Below are 14,894 nucleotides of genomic sequence, written 5' to 3'. Positions count from 1 at the left end.
TTAGCGTTCCATAGTAGCCTGGAGTTTCTTCAAAAATTAGAAATAACTTATAATTTTAGTTTTGTCTAATCTGATCACTTGTAGATGACAGTCAGCCTAAACATGTTTTGTTGCACAACCTACCTCAAGGTTAAGATTATTTATGGAGTTCATCAGCAAAATTTGATATGGTCTGCCCATTGCACACTTCCTCTTCCATGAACTGTATTTAGTGTGCACTTTGACCACTAGATGGCCATCAAAGCACCATCAACAACATTTGTAGTATTCATACATTCGCTTGGCTATATTCTCAGCAAAACGTGATCTGAAGCTAATTGGCTTCCAGTCCAGAAGGAGTTAAAGATCCTGGCTTCCAACAAATGAAAGCCCAAAATTGACTATTTGAAAGTAAGAATATTGCACTTTAATAATAATGGTGAAGAAAAATATGTGCTAAAAGTTTAAGTAAATTAACAGTGACTTCTTTGTTTCCAGCTCCAGAGTTTGTTCAGCCCTGAGGAGTGTCTGACCCACCATGGAGAGCTGTCCATTCGGCCCCGGGAAGATGTATCCGTCCATCTGCTCTTTGCTCCTACCAGGGTGGCCTGCATGTTGGCCAAGCTGGAAATTAAACAGTCTGGAGTCCGCTCATCACAACCAGGAGTTAAATTCATTGTAAGAATGCAGCCTTCATCGCTTTGCCATGCTCTCTACCTTCCATTTCAGAAGTTAACCACAAAACTCTTTTACATGTTTTTTCCCCATAATGTATTCTCTCTGCAGATTACTCAGAATGTTTTGCCTTCTGGGTAATCTGTTCACAGGACGGTAAATGTATTTATGTACCTTACATCTTCAGTCATCCCTTGTTATGAGATCTCTACTGTATGTAAATACAGAATGGAATGTTAGGTCACCAAACAGGATATCACTTCATTTTGTCAGTTTTGAACTTAATTTCATATTTCTTTTTCTTTTTTTTTGCAGTAAGTTTAGCTACATTAACAAAATGAGATGTAATGAAGTCTTTAATCTATCTGTACTAAAGATTTTAACCCAGGGTCATCCATACATGGAAACACATGTGAAAAATCCAAGCCAAATTGGTAAAAGAATAACAGTCACTCACTTTGTTCTTTCTGTCCAACCTCAGTCAACTTTCTTGGCAATTTAAGGATGGCATTTGAATTGGTGTGAATCATCTTTTTATATTAATCAGCTCTTAATGCGGTTCCCCTGCGAGGTAATATATTTGTTTAATCTCACTGACTTCATTACAATGTTGGTCAAGTCGACATCGTTTTTCCTGAGTTCTTGAGAAACGAGAATCAGACACATGTGACTTTGCTTCACATGTTTGAAAGAAAACATGTAAAAGGATAACTCCAGATTGGTGGGGTGTTTTAAAGCTCTGCTCACAGTCACCTGCTTGCAAGTGCATCTTTGCTCATTTGAACAGAACCACCTTTCTTTGTTGTTGTCCCATTCTTAGATTCCACTGTCGGGCTACGGCGGCACCAGCAATATTGTCCTGGAAGACCAGAGGAAGCACGGCGACGGCTACGTTGCGACGCTGCCCGACGTCGCTGTCGGCTGTGTCAGCAAAGTGTGTCTGTGTGTGAGGAACACGGGCTCCAGAGCTGCCTTTGTTAAAGCCGTGGCCTTCTCTGACATCCAGAGCAGGTCGATTATGCATTCCTCCGCAATGAGCCTGGCCCCGTCACAATTCGTCCTGAAGGAACGGACTCAAGAGGTGATGGACTGCTCTTTCAACTTAAAAAAATAAAATAAATTCTAACCTGGAGATGGTAACATCAGCAGCAAAGACGATACCTCTAATTATAACGGCGTCTTCTCTTGACCTTGTCACTTGTCTGTGTGTCCAGGTGATCACTGTTCTAATGAAGTCCAGCCACAGAGAGACAGGACTGTGTGAGTCAGCCAGTAGCCCGTTGGCCACAGTCTGCCTCTTTTGTGGAGATGAGGTCTCCAGGCAGCAGTACAGGAGGTGAGACACTGCAGCATTTAGCCTAGGCTGCTGCTTAATGGAACTGTGTAGAACTCCTAATGAAATGTTTCATCTGTAAATGCTACCAGGCCTGTGAATTAGTTGCAACGCACTAATTAAATCTAAATTGCCCCCTAAGAACAATAAAGCGGTGCGGCTGATGACGAGCTTTCCTTGTCGGTTTTAATTGGAGTGTGATCTGATAAATGAACTTCATACCTGAACCAAACTCCTGGTGTGTTGTGTGACAGGTTGCTGGAGTGCAAACCAGAGGCTGGGAGGAAAGCTCTGTCTGAGAACAGTCTGCTCAAGAACATAGACTTCACCGAAACGTTCCTGGGGGAAGAGAGGGTTAACGAAGGTGGTTTGCATTTTTCACCCCACTGTTTGCTGTATTTTCTCATTATGATATATATTTTTTAAATCATCCAACAATAGAAGACACTTTATTGTAAGTTCCACATTCAGCTGCAGTATGTAACTTGCGCAAAAAACCTGTTTTATAAACTTAAGGTTACAATTAAGTCATAACAGTATAAGACAATCTGCCTTCTCCCAGTGCTAGCTACGGAAATGCACTGCTCGGTCAGAAACGACCTATCAGAGCCATGAGGAGGGTCTTGGTACTGTCGATCACTCTTGTGCTCAATCCTCCCTCTTGCTCTTTGCTATGCTACAGCTGATTCACCACAACAGAGCATACTATGAATGCTAATGTTAATAAATGGTTTTCCTGAATCTGTAAGTTCCTGCTCCACCATTACCACATTTAGCAGCATGTAAACAAGGTTGCCCGACATCGATAACTGCCCTTCTCCTGGCTCTGATTGGTTGTTTCTGATCGGGAGCGGTGCATTTTTGCACACCACAATTGTAGCTCTGGGAGGACGTGGATGAGTTGGACTTTTTTTTTCTTTTTTCATCTGGAGACGTGTTTCACCCATCCTTTGACTTGTCCACAGCCTACGACCTGCCCTTGCGGCCTAACGAGGCCCACATCTTCTACAGCAACACAAGTAAAGTGTTGGTGTCGTTGCTAGGAATAATAAAGAGTGCAGACAGTGAGGAGAGCAAACACGACAAACCTCAGCTGCCCTCTGACGGCCACTGCTTCCAGGCAGACGGGTATTGTATCAGTAGTAATATCAGCAACCTGCTGGTGATGCACAGCAGACTGTTGCATCTTATCAATTGTGATTATTTTTTTAATTTTATTTTTATAAAATTTTTCATAAAGGGAGCAATGCATATAAAACATAAATGCATCACGTAAACATGCCAGGCTAATTTTCTCATCTCATTCCCAACCAGCTATATTTCTAAGCAATGACAACGTGAATGTTTTAACAAAACGCATAATAAAACTTTTTTTTCCACAGTGGTTTTCCTCATGGCAGTGTGTCCCTGGATGTGCTGCCAGTGAAAGGTCCTCAGGGTCCATCACTGAAAGTCACAGGATCCTCTTCTAAGGTGCCTGAAGTTGTACCGTCACCTGAACAACGCAAACTCTTAGCTTTTACTTTTTTTTTCTTTTTTACTAAACTGTGATTTAGGGTAGAGCTGCACAATACGTTGAATCTGACGCATCATTGTTATATCGGCGTGTATAACAAGAATGATTGGATTCAATGTTATTCAAGCAGTGTACAAATAAATTCGCTTCAATTTCCTTATTCCGGGCTAATTGGCAAATGCACATGAGTCCAATCTTGTCCACCAGTCTTATTCACAATGGTCACCCCACTTTTGCTGACGTAGCAACTTTGTTGCTGATTTTTTAAACATTTTTTTCCTGACAAATATTGGCAACAATTGGAATGGTACCTTTTTGAAGATTAGTACTCTGGCAGAAAACTACAATTGGTGCACTCCTAATACTTGCTAGGATATTCTATTTACAAGATGAATATTGACATGATTTAGTCAGTTGAATACTCTGATGCCCTTTAGTGAACAAAGGTCACAATGTTCTTTGGTGACCAAGATGCCAACGCTCAGAGTGATGGGAACAATGTGTTAAAAAAATGTGGATTAAGCAAAATCACCACAGCTGTAGTATTGTAGTAATAAATGTTTCTATCATGCAGACCTGATTTGGACGTGTGGTTGGTAATCTGGTTGTTTTGGGTTATGAACTAGATGTGTTGATTTGCCAAAGAAAAGAGAACAGTGTTGTCTAAAGGAGCATTCTGTCAGTTTTTCTATGCTTTTGCTCAGACTCATCAGTCCCGTTTTCCTCCTGTTTCTTCAGCTTCTTAAACTAAATGCATGTAGAGTAGTCTTAATTGTTCTCATGGTAAAATTACCTATTGAATTGAAACTGCCATAAAAGATGTTTCATTACCACAATTTTATGAAAGGGTTTTAGGATGGTCAAAAAAAAAAAAACTCTGCTCATCAGACATGAGCTACTTCAATGTATTTGGCTTTTAGTTGTACACAGACTAATTTTAAACAAATGTTCTTGGACCTAAATCTTTTTATAATTGATGTACATTATATGGAGGAAATGGTAATATTGGGATTTAACTGTATTAAAAACGATCATTGATTGTTTTTTGCCATATTGCTGTCTCGTCAGGCTCCAGACTCGCAGCACACACAGTCCGAGTCGTGGATCATCCACCCACAGCAGCTCGTCCTCACAGCTCCCACCATCAGTGAGTCTCTGAATTCTGGATGTCTTCATTTCGTTTTGAGTTTAGTTGGAGGAAGCAACAGTTGAATACTCATATTCACAATATTTCTAGATGGTCCGTCTAGTACCAGCCAAGTTCAGATCCAAAACAACACTTCTGGAGAGCTGAACTTTGACCTTTCGTGGCCAGCTCACTGCCTCACTATCACCCCACAGCACGGAGTCATTGAGCCTCAGTAAGTCTTTTGAGTCTCGGTAGCTGTGTATGGTTTATCATGCCTGTTAAATGTTTGGCTCATGCATTTTGTAAGCCCGGTCAGTTAAAGGCCTTTCACTATCCTAACCTTAATTGAAGTTTCACTACATAAACATGGTGAACTCATGATCTGACTGGACATGGGCTCATGTAACGACTTTAATTATTTTGCTTACAACTTTATAACCAAATTCATATGATTTAGCTTATTTTATCTAAATCAGAAAATAGTTACTCTACCCCATTACTTAGCAACAGGTAGGGGAGGGGCAGAGGAGCTCTTTACAGCCAGAGAAAATTCCCATCACTCTTCTCTCTCTCTCCATCTTTCTGGCATCTAATTAAACTGACTTTTGAGTGTATAAAGAGAATTAAATTGTAACAGTTTTGAAGCTGGACAGTAACTGGCCCTCTTATACATCTTAGTGTATTTACTTTTCTTTTCCCATTTATTCTTCTTCACTTTTCTTTTTTTTTTTCTTTTCCAAAACTCAGAAGCCAGCTGCAGATTTTGATCAGCCCCAACCCCTCACTAGCCACTAAATCTGCCCTGCTGCCATGGAGCGGACAGATTTATGTCCAGTGTGACGGACAGCAGAAGGTAAGGCGCTCTAGCTATCAAACAATCCATTCAAATATCAGAAATGTCAAACGGACCCCCTTTATGTTTTTGGAGTTGATGGTTGTCATAGAACTGTCAGAAGGTGGCAGTATTTACCAGACTGAACATGACTAATAAACTGAGTGGATGAAATGGTCCTCAATAATTAGCCAACAAAACCCACCAACTGTTTCTAATATATTAAGTTAATGTTGAAGCTCCTGTGTGTACAAACTCTAAACCATAACAGAACACATTATATTTCCTTTAAGCTGGAAATGGTTACTTCCATCTTACAGGCACAGTTTTTCCCCTAACGCTTTGAATGTTTTGTAGTTCATTAAGGTCCAGATTCGCAGGGACCTGGCTCTGGATGTGTCTGCAGCTCCAGCAGATGCGTCTCTGTCGGCCCTGCCTGCTCAGGCTGCTACTCCTGTGCTGCCTGTTCCCCGACTCGGCAACAAGCCGCCGACATCAGCTCCTGACCTGGTGGAAATAAAAAACAAGACAATCACCTTTCCTGCCACACTCTCAGGGGAAACTTCAGGTCATTCCTCACCATTTTGACTTGAGGACTTTAACTAAAAAAAACTGGATATTTTCTGGAAAATCTTAATACATAAAGTACAGTGGAATTACAGAAGGCATAATTAAAAAAAAAAAAATCTTAATCCAAACGTTTGACTCTTGCCATGCAGACCGTTTAATATGCGTTTGTTTCTGCTGGAGACTAAGACTTTGGTTTTTGCTATTGTACTTCAGAGGCCCAGCTGGAGGTGCAGAACGGTGAAGTGGAAGTCAGGTGGTACCTGTCTTCATTCGCTCCTCCATATGTTAAGGTACTCTTCAGAATTTGACTTCCAGCTGTTTGTCTTTTGAATGACTTTGTTTATCATGGCAGCTGAAAGGCCAACCAACCTTCTTTATTTAGTCTGATCCCAAAATTATTGAGATCAGGACGGAACTGGGCGGGGTGGACATATGGACTTATTTTTATCACAATAAAAGTGACTTTAAGAATTTTTTTTTGTTTAACTGTTTGGGACTGCATGGCAGCAATCACAGCACCTCAAACACAAATACTGCTATTAAACACATCAGTCACATAAAGATTATCACTAAACTGCACACAGTAACTGCATTTAATCATATTTTCAAATTTATTGAAAATATTCATTTTCAAAAAGTGGAAAAATAGTACATTTTTAAACACCATTAGTTGGATTTTATTATGGCAATGATAAACCAGAGTTCTTATAATAAAAAATATCATGGTAAATTATACAATAAATGCCCACCACTGACCTTTTCTTTTATCCTCTACTCCCAAAGCTGTAAACATCTATAGAGTTGTTGAAATGCAGATGTTTGTCCTGTTTGAAAATCTAAAATCTACTTTTGCATTTAGAAGATAAAGTTGAGGTCACATTCTCACAGTAGTGGGCGTGAAAGCCTGTGCTGCCCTGAGCTCTTCCAGCTGCCCCCAGGTCTGGGGCCAGCATTTTATATGAAGGAAAGTACTGAGTAGCAATCTGGTCTAAGCCTGTCACAATAAGCAATAAATCAATTAATCACATAATAAATTAAAAGCTCAATTTCCATTCGCATATATTGTCTACAGATGCGTCATATTCCATTACATTTCTGGATTCAGTTGCATTTGGTTTTTATTCAGTTTTGTTTGCTTTTGGTTGCCTTTATTTTTTTGTATATTTAAAGCATCTTCCAGTTCCACTGTCAAGTCGTCTTTACAAAATTAACGTTGATCTCTGAAAGGCGAACTTGCATTATGCTGTTATTATATCACTAATGTTTTTTGACAATTTTCATTATCACAATAACTTCTTGCTATAACTCTTGCAATCTGCCATCCAGTAAAATCTTATGACAAACCTCCATTTTCTTTCATTGAAAACGTAAAATAAACTTTGTCCTTGTCATACTTGCTCCAATTGTTGCATTGTAAGTTATATTTGACCTGATTTGTTCCGTTATAGTTCATATTAATTGGAAATACTTTTCTTTCCGTTTGGTCTGAAGGGAGTTGATGCCAGTGAAGATGTTTACCGGGCCACATACACCGCCTTCAGATGTTCCAGGCTCTCTGGAGCCCTGGGGGCTCATGAGAAGATACAGGTAGACACTCACTCCCAACCACACTGTTCCATTTTCAGAAGGTCATTTCAGTTCAACAGGTTTACTAAAATAATGTCTAGCAATTCTTGCAGTTAATGAAGAGCACAGATGGAAAACTAGAATTCTGCACCAAGCAGCATATCAAACCAATAAGTATCAGATGGTCAATCCTAACATCTAGAAAATAGTTGGATTGTGAGTCTTAGATCTCTCCTTTTAGAAGAAAATGCAAGTCTTTCTGTTTTGATTTCCTTTATATGACTGATGTCATAGATTCCTCCAGTGTTTTTCTGCTTCCAGGTGCCTGTTGCCTTCCTCCCAAGAGACAGAGGGACTTATGTCCAGTTCTGGGACATGGAGTGCCACCCCGTGTCTGAGCCCCAGCAGAAATCCAGAATCCGCTTTCAGCTCTCTGGCACTGTGAGGACAAATTTCTTGTTTTTGCCGCAACCAGAATAAATGCAATAACACTTGATTACTGGTATTTGTTTTGCCTCACACTCTTATCTGATCAATCCTCCAGTCACACCATAAGTAGTTGGTGTTGCTCGCAGCTTTTTTTTTTTTCCGTTGTTTTGCTTTGTTGAACTGTTCTGTCTGGAATTGAGATGAAACTAGCCTGAATGACCAGAAGCACACGTGAAGGGTGGAGCAGTTAAACGCCAAATGATGAGCTGAAGGTGGTTTTTAAAAATTATCGTCACCCAAATTAGGTTTATTTCTAAAGTAATAGTTTTACCTTATAAATCTTTTAAAAACCATCTGAAAAGTAGTGTAGTAATCAGGGTTGAAATATTAATTGGAAAAATTTTGATGAATTGATAATTGAAATCGATTAAATTAACTCGTGTAATTAACTGGAGCACATAGACTAAAAAAGGCCATTTGCTGAAAGAACAGTCAGAGCAGTAATTTAACTGTATAGGGGAAAAAATGCATTTGCCTTTTAAATAAAGAAATGTATGTTTTACTAAAGACTCAACTTCACCCCATTCAAATTCTGTAAAAAGTAAATGTCCTGTTTAGCACCTTTGTGATGAAATTTCTAATTAGTTGATACCAAAAACAACCAAGAAATTAGAAACAGCTGAGCTTTTCACATGTTAGAAGTATTTTATTGCCAGATGCATCCTCTGGTACAGACGATCAATCGTTCACTAAAGGAATGCTGCTGTTGCATTTCAGGGAATAACATGTTTTTCATGTAAAAGGAGCTTAGTTATTTGTTTTGCATGTTTTAATGTATTTTTTTAATACAAAGTCTTAAATTGGTAAATGAAATGAAAAAAAATTCTGCAAAGTAGTCGGTAAAATAATCAATTACTAAAGCAATCATTAGTTGTATCCCTGGTAGTAATTATTCACTTCTGTTTCCTTTAACCTGCCGATTAAATTGGAGCTTATGCAGTTTTCAGATCTCAGAATGTACATCTGCTTTGGTAGCCTCTAGAATGCAACTTTTCTTGACTGCAAACAAATCCACACGGGTCCGAGACAAAGTTATGAAGGCTTTAAACAATCAAAACGAATCCATCAGAAAATCCAAAGATTCTGCCATCACAGAGAGAGTCATCTTCCAAACCCAGCAACCAGGGAAAGAGGGCATTGATGAGAAAAGCAACCAGGAAGCCAAAGTTGGTCGTGATTGTTCTGGGCAGCTGCTCTGCAACAATAAAAGCGTCTGTTCACTGGAGCAAAAGCTTGCATTGCCCAGAGCCATGCTATGGACAGTAAGCCAGGAAAATTCCACAGAATTTTTATTTATTTATTTTTTTGCCCAATTAAAAATTGGAGACTCGCTAGCATATGAAAAATGGGACTGGGGTCAGATGAAACACAAAATGTAACTTTTGGGCCATTCTGGACAACACTCCTGTCTGGCACAACCTGACACATCTCATGATTCTTTGAAAGAACCGTTTTCTACTGAAGTACAGTGTCATGCTGCGGGATGTTTCTCATCAGTCGTGACTAGAAAACCAGTCAAATTTAAACAAATATTTTGTTTAAATATGTTGTGCATTTACACAGCAAACTGAAGAATTAACAAATTCGCAATATTCAAGCAGCAATTCTGAAGTCATGTCTGTTTTGAAGGGTGTAAAATCTGGGCCGATGGTGTTACCCCAAGAAGGAAATTGCTCCCTGGTGAGGACCGAAGCCATGGTGAAGAGCAACAAGAGAGCTGATTCGTCAGCAAGCAAAGCTGGGTGAGTTCTGCTACTTTCCCTAGCCAAGATGGTGGCGTTAAAGTGAAAATTTGGCAACTAAATGACTGGAGTTGTTGATTAAACATAAAATTGTATTTTGACAGAATAACTTGAATATTTCAAATGTAATTAAAGTGTAACTTTTACTGTTTTTGTTAATTTCAGCCAGGAGGAGGTGGTGCGGCGGGGTGTTTATTCCCCTCAGGATCTGTATACCTTCCCACACACTCGGCTGGGGGAGTCCAGCACGCTGAAGGTCAACATCCGGAACAACTCCTCCGACAGGCATGAGGTGAGCCCCTGTGGATTATTTCAAAACCACTGTGGAAAGTTCAAAGTTCTCCTGGCAGCAGCTAACTTGGGCTAGCCCAGGAGAAGTTAAGACAGAATGTGTTCATTTAAAACAAGTCGTGGTTTTTGCTTTAGGCAAGACTTTTTCAAATTAGGATCAGACTTTTGGTGTATGCTGACAAGGATCCCAGCTTACTGTGTTTTTATTTTTCATAGTGAATTGACAAGGAACTTGCATGACTAACTCAATGTATTCATGTATTGGTTTATGCATTTTTGTCTGTGCTTTGCATGGATTTGACGTGTGGCTTTTCTAATTAACTTGCAGCTGAGATTTATAAAACCTAAGGAGCCCTTCCACATGAAGCATTTTGAGTATTCTCTAAGGTGAGTCGCTTGGCCACATCTCTGCTAGATTTGTAGCTTTTGCTACGTTCACACAGCAGCCAAATGCAACCAGATTATTACATTTTTTTTGCCTATGTGCGAATCATGTCTGACTTTTTGGTGGCAGTCTGAACGACCCAATTTTGATCTTTTCACTCCCCCAAAAAATCAGTTCTGAGCCAGTTACATATGTGGCTCCAAGTATTAGTCCCGATAGTTTTCAAAGCATGTGCAGACTGAACAGTCATGTCACACTTATCCGACTTTTACGTCATTGATGTGAGACATGCATCATAATTCTGCACCAGAAGAAGACGGACCGAACAAAAACAATGGCTGAAAATCCTGATTACAAAATTCTGAAAGTCTGTTAGTGAAGCACATCACAATCCCAACTTGGCTCTGACTATGCATCCAAACAAATTTGTCTACAGAATTTGCAATTAATGCTCCACAAAGGCCACTAATTTATCTTCCTCCATTGCATTATTTTACAATATTATCTCCCATTGCAGAATAACTTTAAAATCCATAGACGGCGGCGTCTTATTATTAATTCTGTAAACAGTGCTGGGTGTTGACATCTACTCTTCTGTACATGAGGGTCGCTTCGGGCATCATAAACCGTTCACACAGAAGTCTGGTCGCATTTAAATAGCGGTATGAACGACCACCAAAAAACCTGAGGATTTCAGACCTGCCGTGTGAACGTAGCCTTTAATTAGGAACAGAGAGTTCAGTCAACTTTTAATTATCTGATTTCTTTCCACTTTTTTTCTCTCTATGCGGCTAATTGTATTTTCATACTTGACTTAATTCAAGGACGTAGCTGGTGATGCTTAGCTATAACGTGTTGTGATACAAACTTTGTAACAGTTTTCTGATTGTGAATGCACTCCATGGAGGTCCTCTGAAATGCTGGGATCTGGAAGGTAATGTTGCTGTGTGGAATAAACTTGAGGCCTTAAAGATTATAGTTTTACCTAACTGGGGGGTCCCCACTCAGAGGTACCAACTGTGTTGTGATTAAAAAAGAAAGCATGCCTGCTCTGAGAACAGTCCTTCATCAGTTAGTTTTTAAGTGCATGTTAAGATCTGTAGAGCATGAAGAGCAAACCTCCTGGGATTGGTTTGTTCATTTACCAAAAATAAAGCATTGTCTCCATTATGTGCAAACACCATGTGTTGTACGCCCTGGTCGTCCCCCAGCTGCTTTTTGTGACGTCTGCTTTGCAGATTGCTGTGGCTCTCATCAGGATCTCTGCAGGTCATGAAAAGCCTCGCAAGTTTCAGTTCATGTTTCTGCATATCGGATTTCCTTTCAAACTAATATTGGTTCTGAAATTGTTGTTGGATCTAACAAAGGTTGGAAACATCCTGCAGAAATCAGCTATTCTACATGTAGCATTTTACAGAAGTATGTATACAGCCTGAACTTTTCAGCCTTTGTCGCTTTACAGCTACAAAAGTTGGTGGATTTTATTGGGATTTTCATGCAAACACAAAATGGCACATGAAGTGGAAGGCAAAGGATTCATGGTTTTCAAAATTTTCAACAAAAATTTGTAGAGTTAATTTTGTTTGGTTGAGACATTGCATGTTTGGACAGTTACTCCCTGAGGTTTTAGATGCTGTCCAGCTGCAAGAATTTTTTTTTCACTTTTGAGCAGTTGCTATGATGCGCAACCCTGGCAACAAGGCATTATTTTTTTTTCAACTGGGAGCAGCTGATTGCCATCTCAAGCATTAAAAAGCAATTAACGATTTACTTGCCTTTTGGGATAAATTAAGTAGTTTTGGATGGAATTTGTACTGATTTTTCTTTTGTGGTGTTGGTTTTAAGAGGTCAAACACTAGCCAATGGATGTCATCCACTTCATAAATGGAGTTTATCTGTATAATTAGATTTTGACATAAGTACAGCTGATAACTTCTATTTAACAGAAGTTGCTGTTATGTGCTACTTTATGTAAAGCAACCACAAACTCTAGGTTTTGGGGTGTAATGTGACTGGATGTGAAAAGTTGAAGGTTTATACATGCTTTTGCAAGGCACTGTTCCCACATTCATATTGAAACTGTTTTCATCCATTTCCATCTGATGTGCATAAGAATTAAAGTAAATATTTTATTTTTATAGTTCAAATATATCCCAAGCATGTGCTTTTGACTGCGTTTCTTCATTTGTGAGAAAAATTTGTCTAATGCCTCCTTCTTCCTGTTCTCCTTCTTCCATTAGATCACAGCATTACGTGAAGCTACCAGTCCAATTCAAGCCCACTACAGCCGGCAAACACACCGGCTTGCTGCTCATCCAATCAGAATCAAGTGGAAATCTGGTTGTCCAGCTGAGTGGTGAAGCATTTCTTTGAGTTCTTGCTCAAGAGCGACGCAAAGACCAAAACACCAGCTTTTACATATGAATTAAAAGCAAAGCATGGAATGGATTCCTTTTTGTAGAATTATTTCTCTAGCTGTAGACCGTTATTGAGTGGACACACCGACAGGGCCCTTTGTGTCTCTGAAGGGGGCTCAGCTGTCCTCAGCTCACCCATGAAAAGATGGTCTGATGCAGAATGATTGAATATATCCAGCTTACAATTCTGCACTACTGTGGCATTTTGAAACGAGGATCAGTTTTGTCACTTGACTCTAGGCTGGGTGTTTGCCTTCTCTCCTTCAGTTCCATCACAAGGCGGCATTGTTGTTTCCACAGCCTCTGTCAGACAGTCGCAGTACCAGTTGAGATCCATTTGGCATTACTTGCACTTGATCACACAGGAAGGCCTCTGTCTGCTGTTTGAGAAGATGGCTGGAGCAATTCCGCTTTTGGAAAAGTAGAATTATTGACTATTTTTTGCCTAAAATCTGAAACGTAAGCGGACATTTTTGCCATTGTGGTAAAGCAAGTTTTGGAGATGCCATCTTATTTTGAAGTGCTTTACTTTTAAACCTCTGCTCTAGGTCTTTATGCATTTCAGGTTTTGTCCTTGTCGTTTCTATGGAGACGAGTCTTCATCCACTTAAAAGCCCACCTGAACGGGGGCTTATCTGGACCATGTGCTGACACCCCTGCAACCTCTAAGATTCCAAAACTGTCCAGGTGCTTCTAATTTAGTCTTGATGAAGGCAGCTCACAACATTAGGATGGTTAATGATTCTGATTACATGCTAAATCGGTTTCCTTAGGGGGGTTTTGTTCAGCAACTTGCCAGGTCTGCCTAGTATGGTTGCCATGGCAAAATGTGATTAATCACCGTTCCAGGCACAGAGAATTTGATCCCCGTTTCCTTTTTTGGCTCCAAGGCAAGTCGCCAAAATTGCTTGCGGGGGGCGGGGGGGGGAGCATTGGATCCATTTCCGTAATGAGCTCTGGAGCGGGATAGGCATGGGGAAAGGTGTGCAAACTCCATCAAGCATGTGTTGTTAACTTGTTAGATGACACACACTTTGGCAGCAGAACACTGTCTGGCATTGTTTACCTGCGTGCATTGAAAGTTTTATAACGAGGGCACTGCCATGTCTAGTGGTATCTAAGCAACGTTCTGAAATCTTGGTGACAATTTGCACTAATTTTATGTAATATGTTTGTATGTAGACATTTTTAAAATAAAGTTCAGATTTTTTTTTTTAAAGGTTTTATTGGCTCTAGTGGCCTTTATTTGACAGCGAATTGACAGAAAAGTGGGTAATGAAAGAGGAAGACGTGCAGCAAAGGTCACTAGGCCAGGAATCGAACCTGCGACGCTGTGTCGAGCACTAAGGCCTCTGTAGGTGGGTTGTGCTTAGCCGCTGTGCCACCACAGCACCCCTGGTTAATACATGTGTTGCTTTCAACAATTATTCCCGAGAAGCAACAGAACAACTTTATTGAGACGGTGCGGAAAGTAATTTGTTCTAACTAAAGCCAAAAAAAGATTATTCAAGAAAACTTGCTCCAGATCAGTCTCCAGAAAAAGTTGTCTGAGTATTTATTTATACTGCTCAAAAAAATAAAGGGAACACTTTAACATTTATGTGAACACTGAAGTGTTCCCTTTATTTTTTTGAGCTGTATATATACAGTCGAGTCCTGGAAAGACTTAAAAATGACTAAAGTTATGTCACCCATTCAGTCTGAGGTAGCTTGAGAGGATCTGCAGAGAAGAATGATAGAAAGTACCCAAAAAAGATGTTCTACCTTTGTAGAGATGTACCTAAGATAACTTGAAGCTGTAACTGAGAAATGTTGCTTCAGTAGTATTCAAAGTCTGTAAATACATGTGAACCTGTGTATTTTGTGAATAAACTGGCAAATTCATTAAATTAACTTTGTCATGAGGTACTATGTGTTAAATCTTGGAGAACATGAATGTAACCTATGTTGGAATAAGGAAAAATTAATCG

At 39.7% G+C, this 14,894-nt stretch overlaps 1 protein-coding gene across 4 annotated transcripts in view; it reads left to right on the top strand.

Annotated features, from left to right (window-relative positions):
• cep192 (centrosomal protein 192) overlaps nucleotides 1-14,813 on the top strand; it is a 39,941-nt gene extending 25,128 nt beyond the window's left edge. For all 4 annotated transcript variants that reach the window (XM_008411111.2, XM_008411112.2, XM_008411113.2 and 1 more), the window contains 17 exons: nucleotides 478-657; nucleotides 1,475-1,735; nucleotides 1,869-1,990; nucleotides 2,242-2,351; nucleotides 2,953-3,115; nucleotides 3,370-3,460; nucleotides 4,572-4,650; nucleotides 4,741-4,864; nucleotides 5,380-5,485; nucleotides 5,822-6,032; nucleotides 6,248-6,324; nucleotides 7,526-7,621; nucleotides 7,922-8,041; nucleotides 9,719-9,831; nucleotides 9,997-10,123; nucleotides 10,451-10,509; nucleotides 12,748-14,813. In XM_008411111.2, coding sequence (XP_008409333.1) covers nucleotides 478-657; nucleotides 1,475-1,735; nucleotides 1,869-1,990; nucleotides 2,242-2,351; nucleotides 2,953-3,115; nucleotides 3,370-3,460; nucleotides 4,572-4,650; nucleotides 4,741-4,864; nucleotides 5,380-5,485; nucleotides 5,822-6,032; nucleotides 6,248-6,324; nucleotides 7,526-7,621; nucleotides 7,922-8,041; nucleotides 9,719-9,831; nucleotides 9,997-10,123; nucleotides 10,451-10,509; nucleotides 12,748-12,880 — 2,172 coding nt within the window. In that variant the 3' untranslated portion in view covers nucleotides 12,881-14,813. The remainder of the gene's footprint in view (nucleotides 1-477; nucleotides 658-1,474; nucleotides 1,736-1,868; nucleotides 1,991-2,241; nucleotides 2,352-2,952; nucleotides 3,116-3,369; nucleotides 3,461-4,571; nucleotides 4,651-4,740; nucleotides 4,865-5,379; nucleotides 5,486-5,821; nucleotides 6,033-6,247; nucleotides 6,325-7,525; nucleotides 7,622-7,921; nucleotides 8,042-9,718; nucleotides 9,832-9,996; nucleotides 10,124-10,450; nucleotides 10,510-12,747) is intronic.
• The last annotated feature ends 81 nt before the right edge of the window (nucleotides 14,814-14,894 follow it).

The sequence above is a fragment of the Poecilia reticulata genome, linkage group LG6, assembly GCF_000633615.1.
Source record: "Poecilia reticulata strain Guanapo linkage group LG6, Guppy_female_1.0+MT, whole genome shotgun sequence".
Lineage (NCBI taxonomy): Eukaryota > Metazoa > Chordata > Actinopteri > Cyprinodontiformes > Poeciliidae > Poecilia > Poecilia reticulata.
This window is presented reverse-complemented; position numbering and strand designations above follow the sequence as displayed.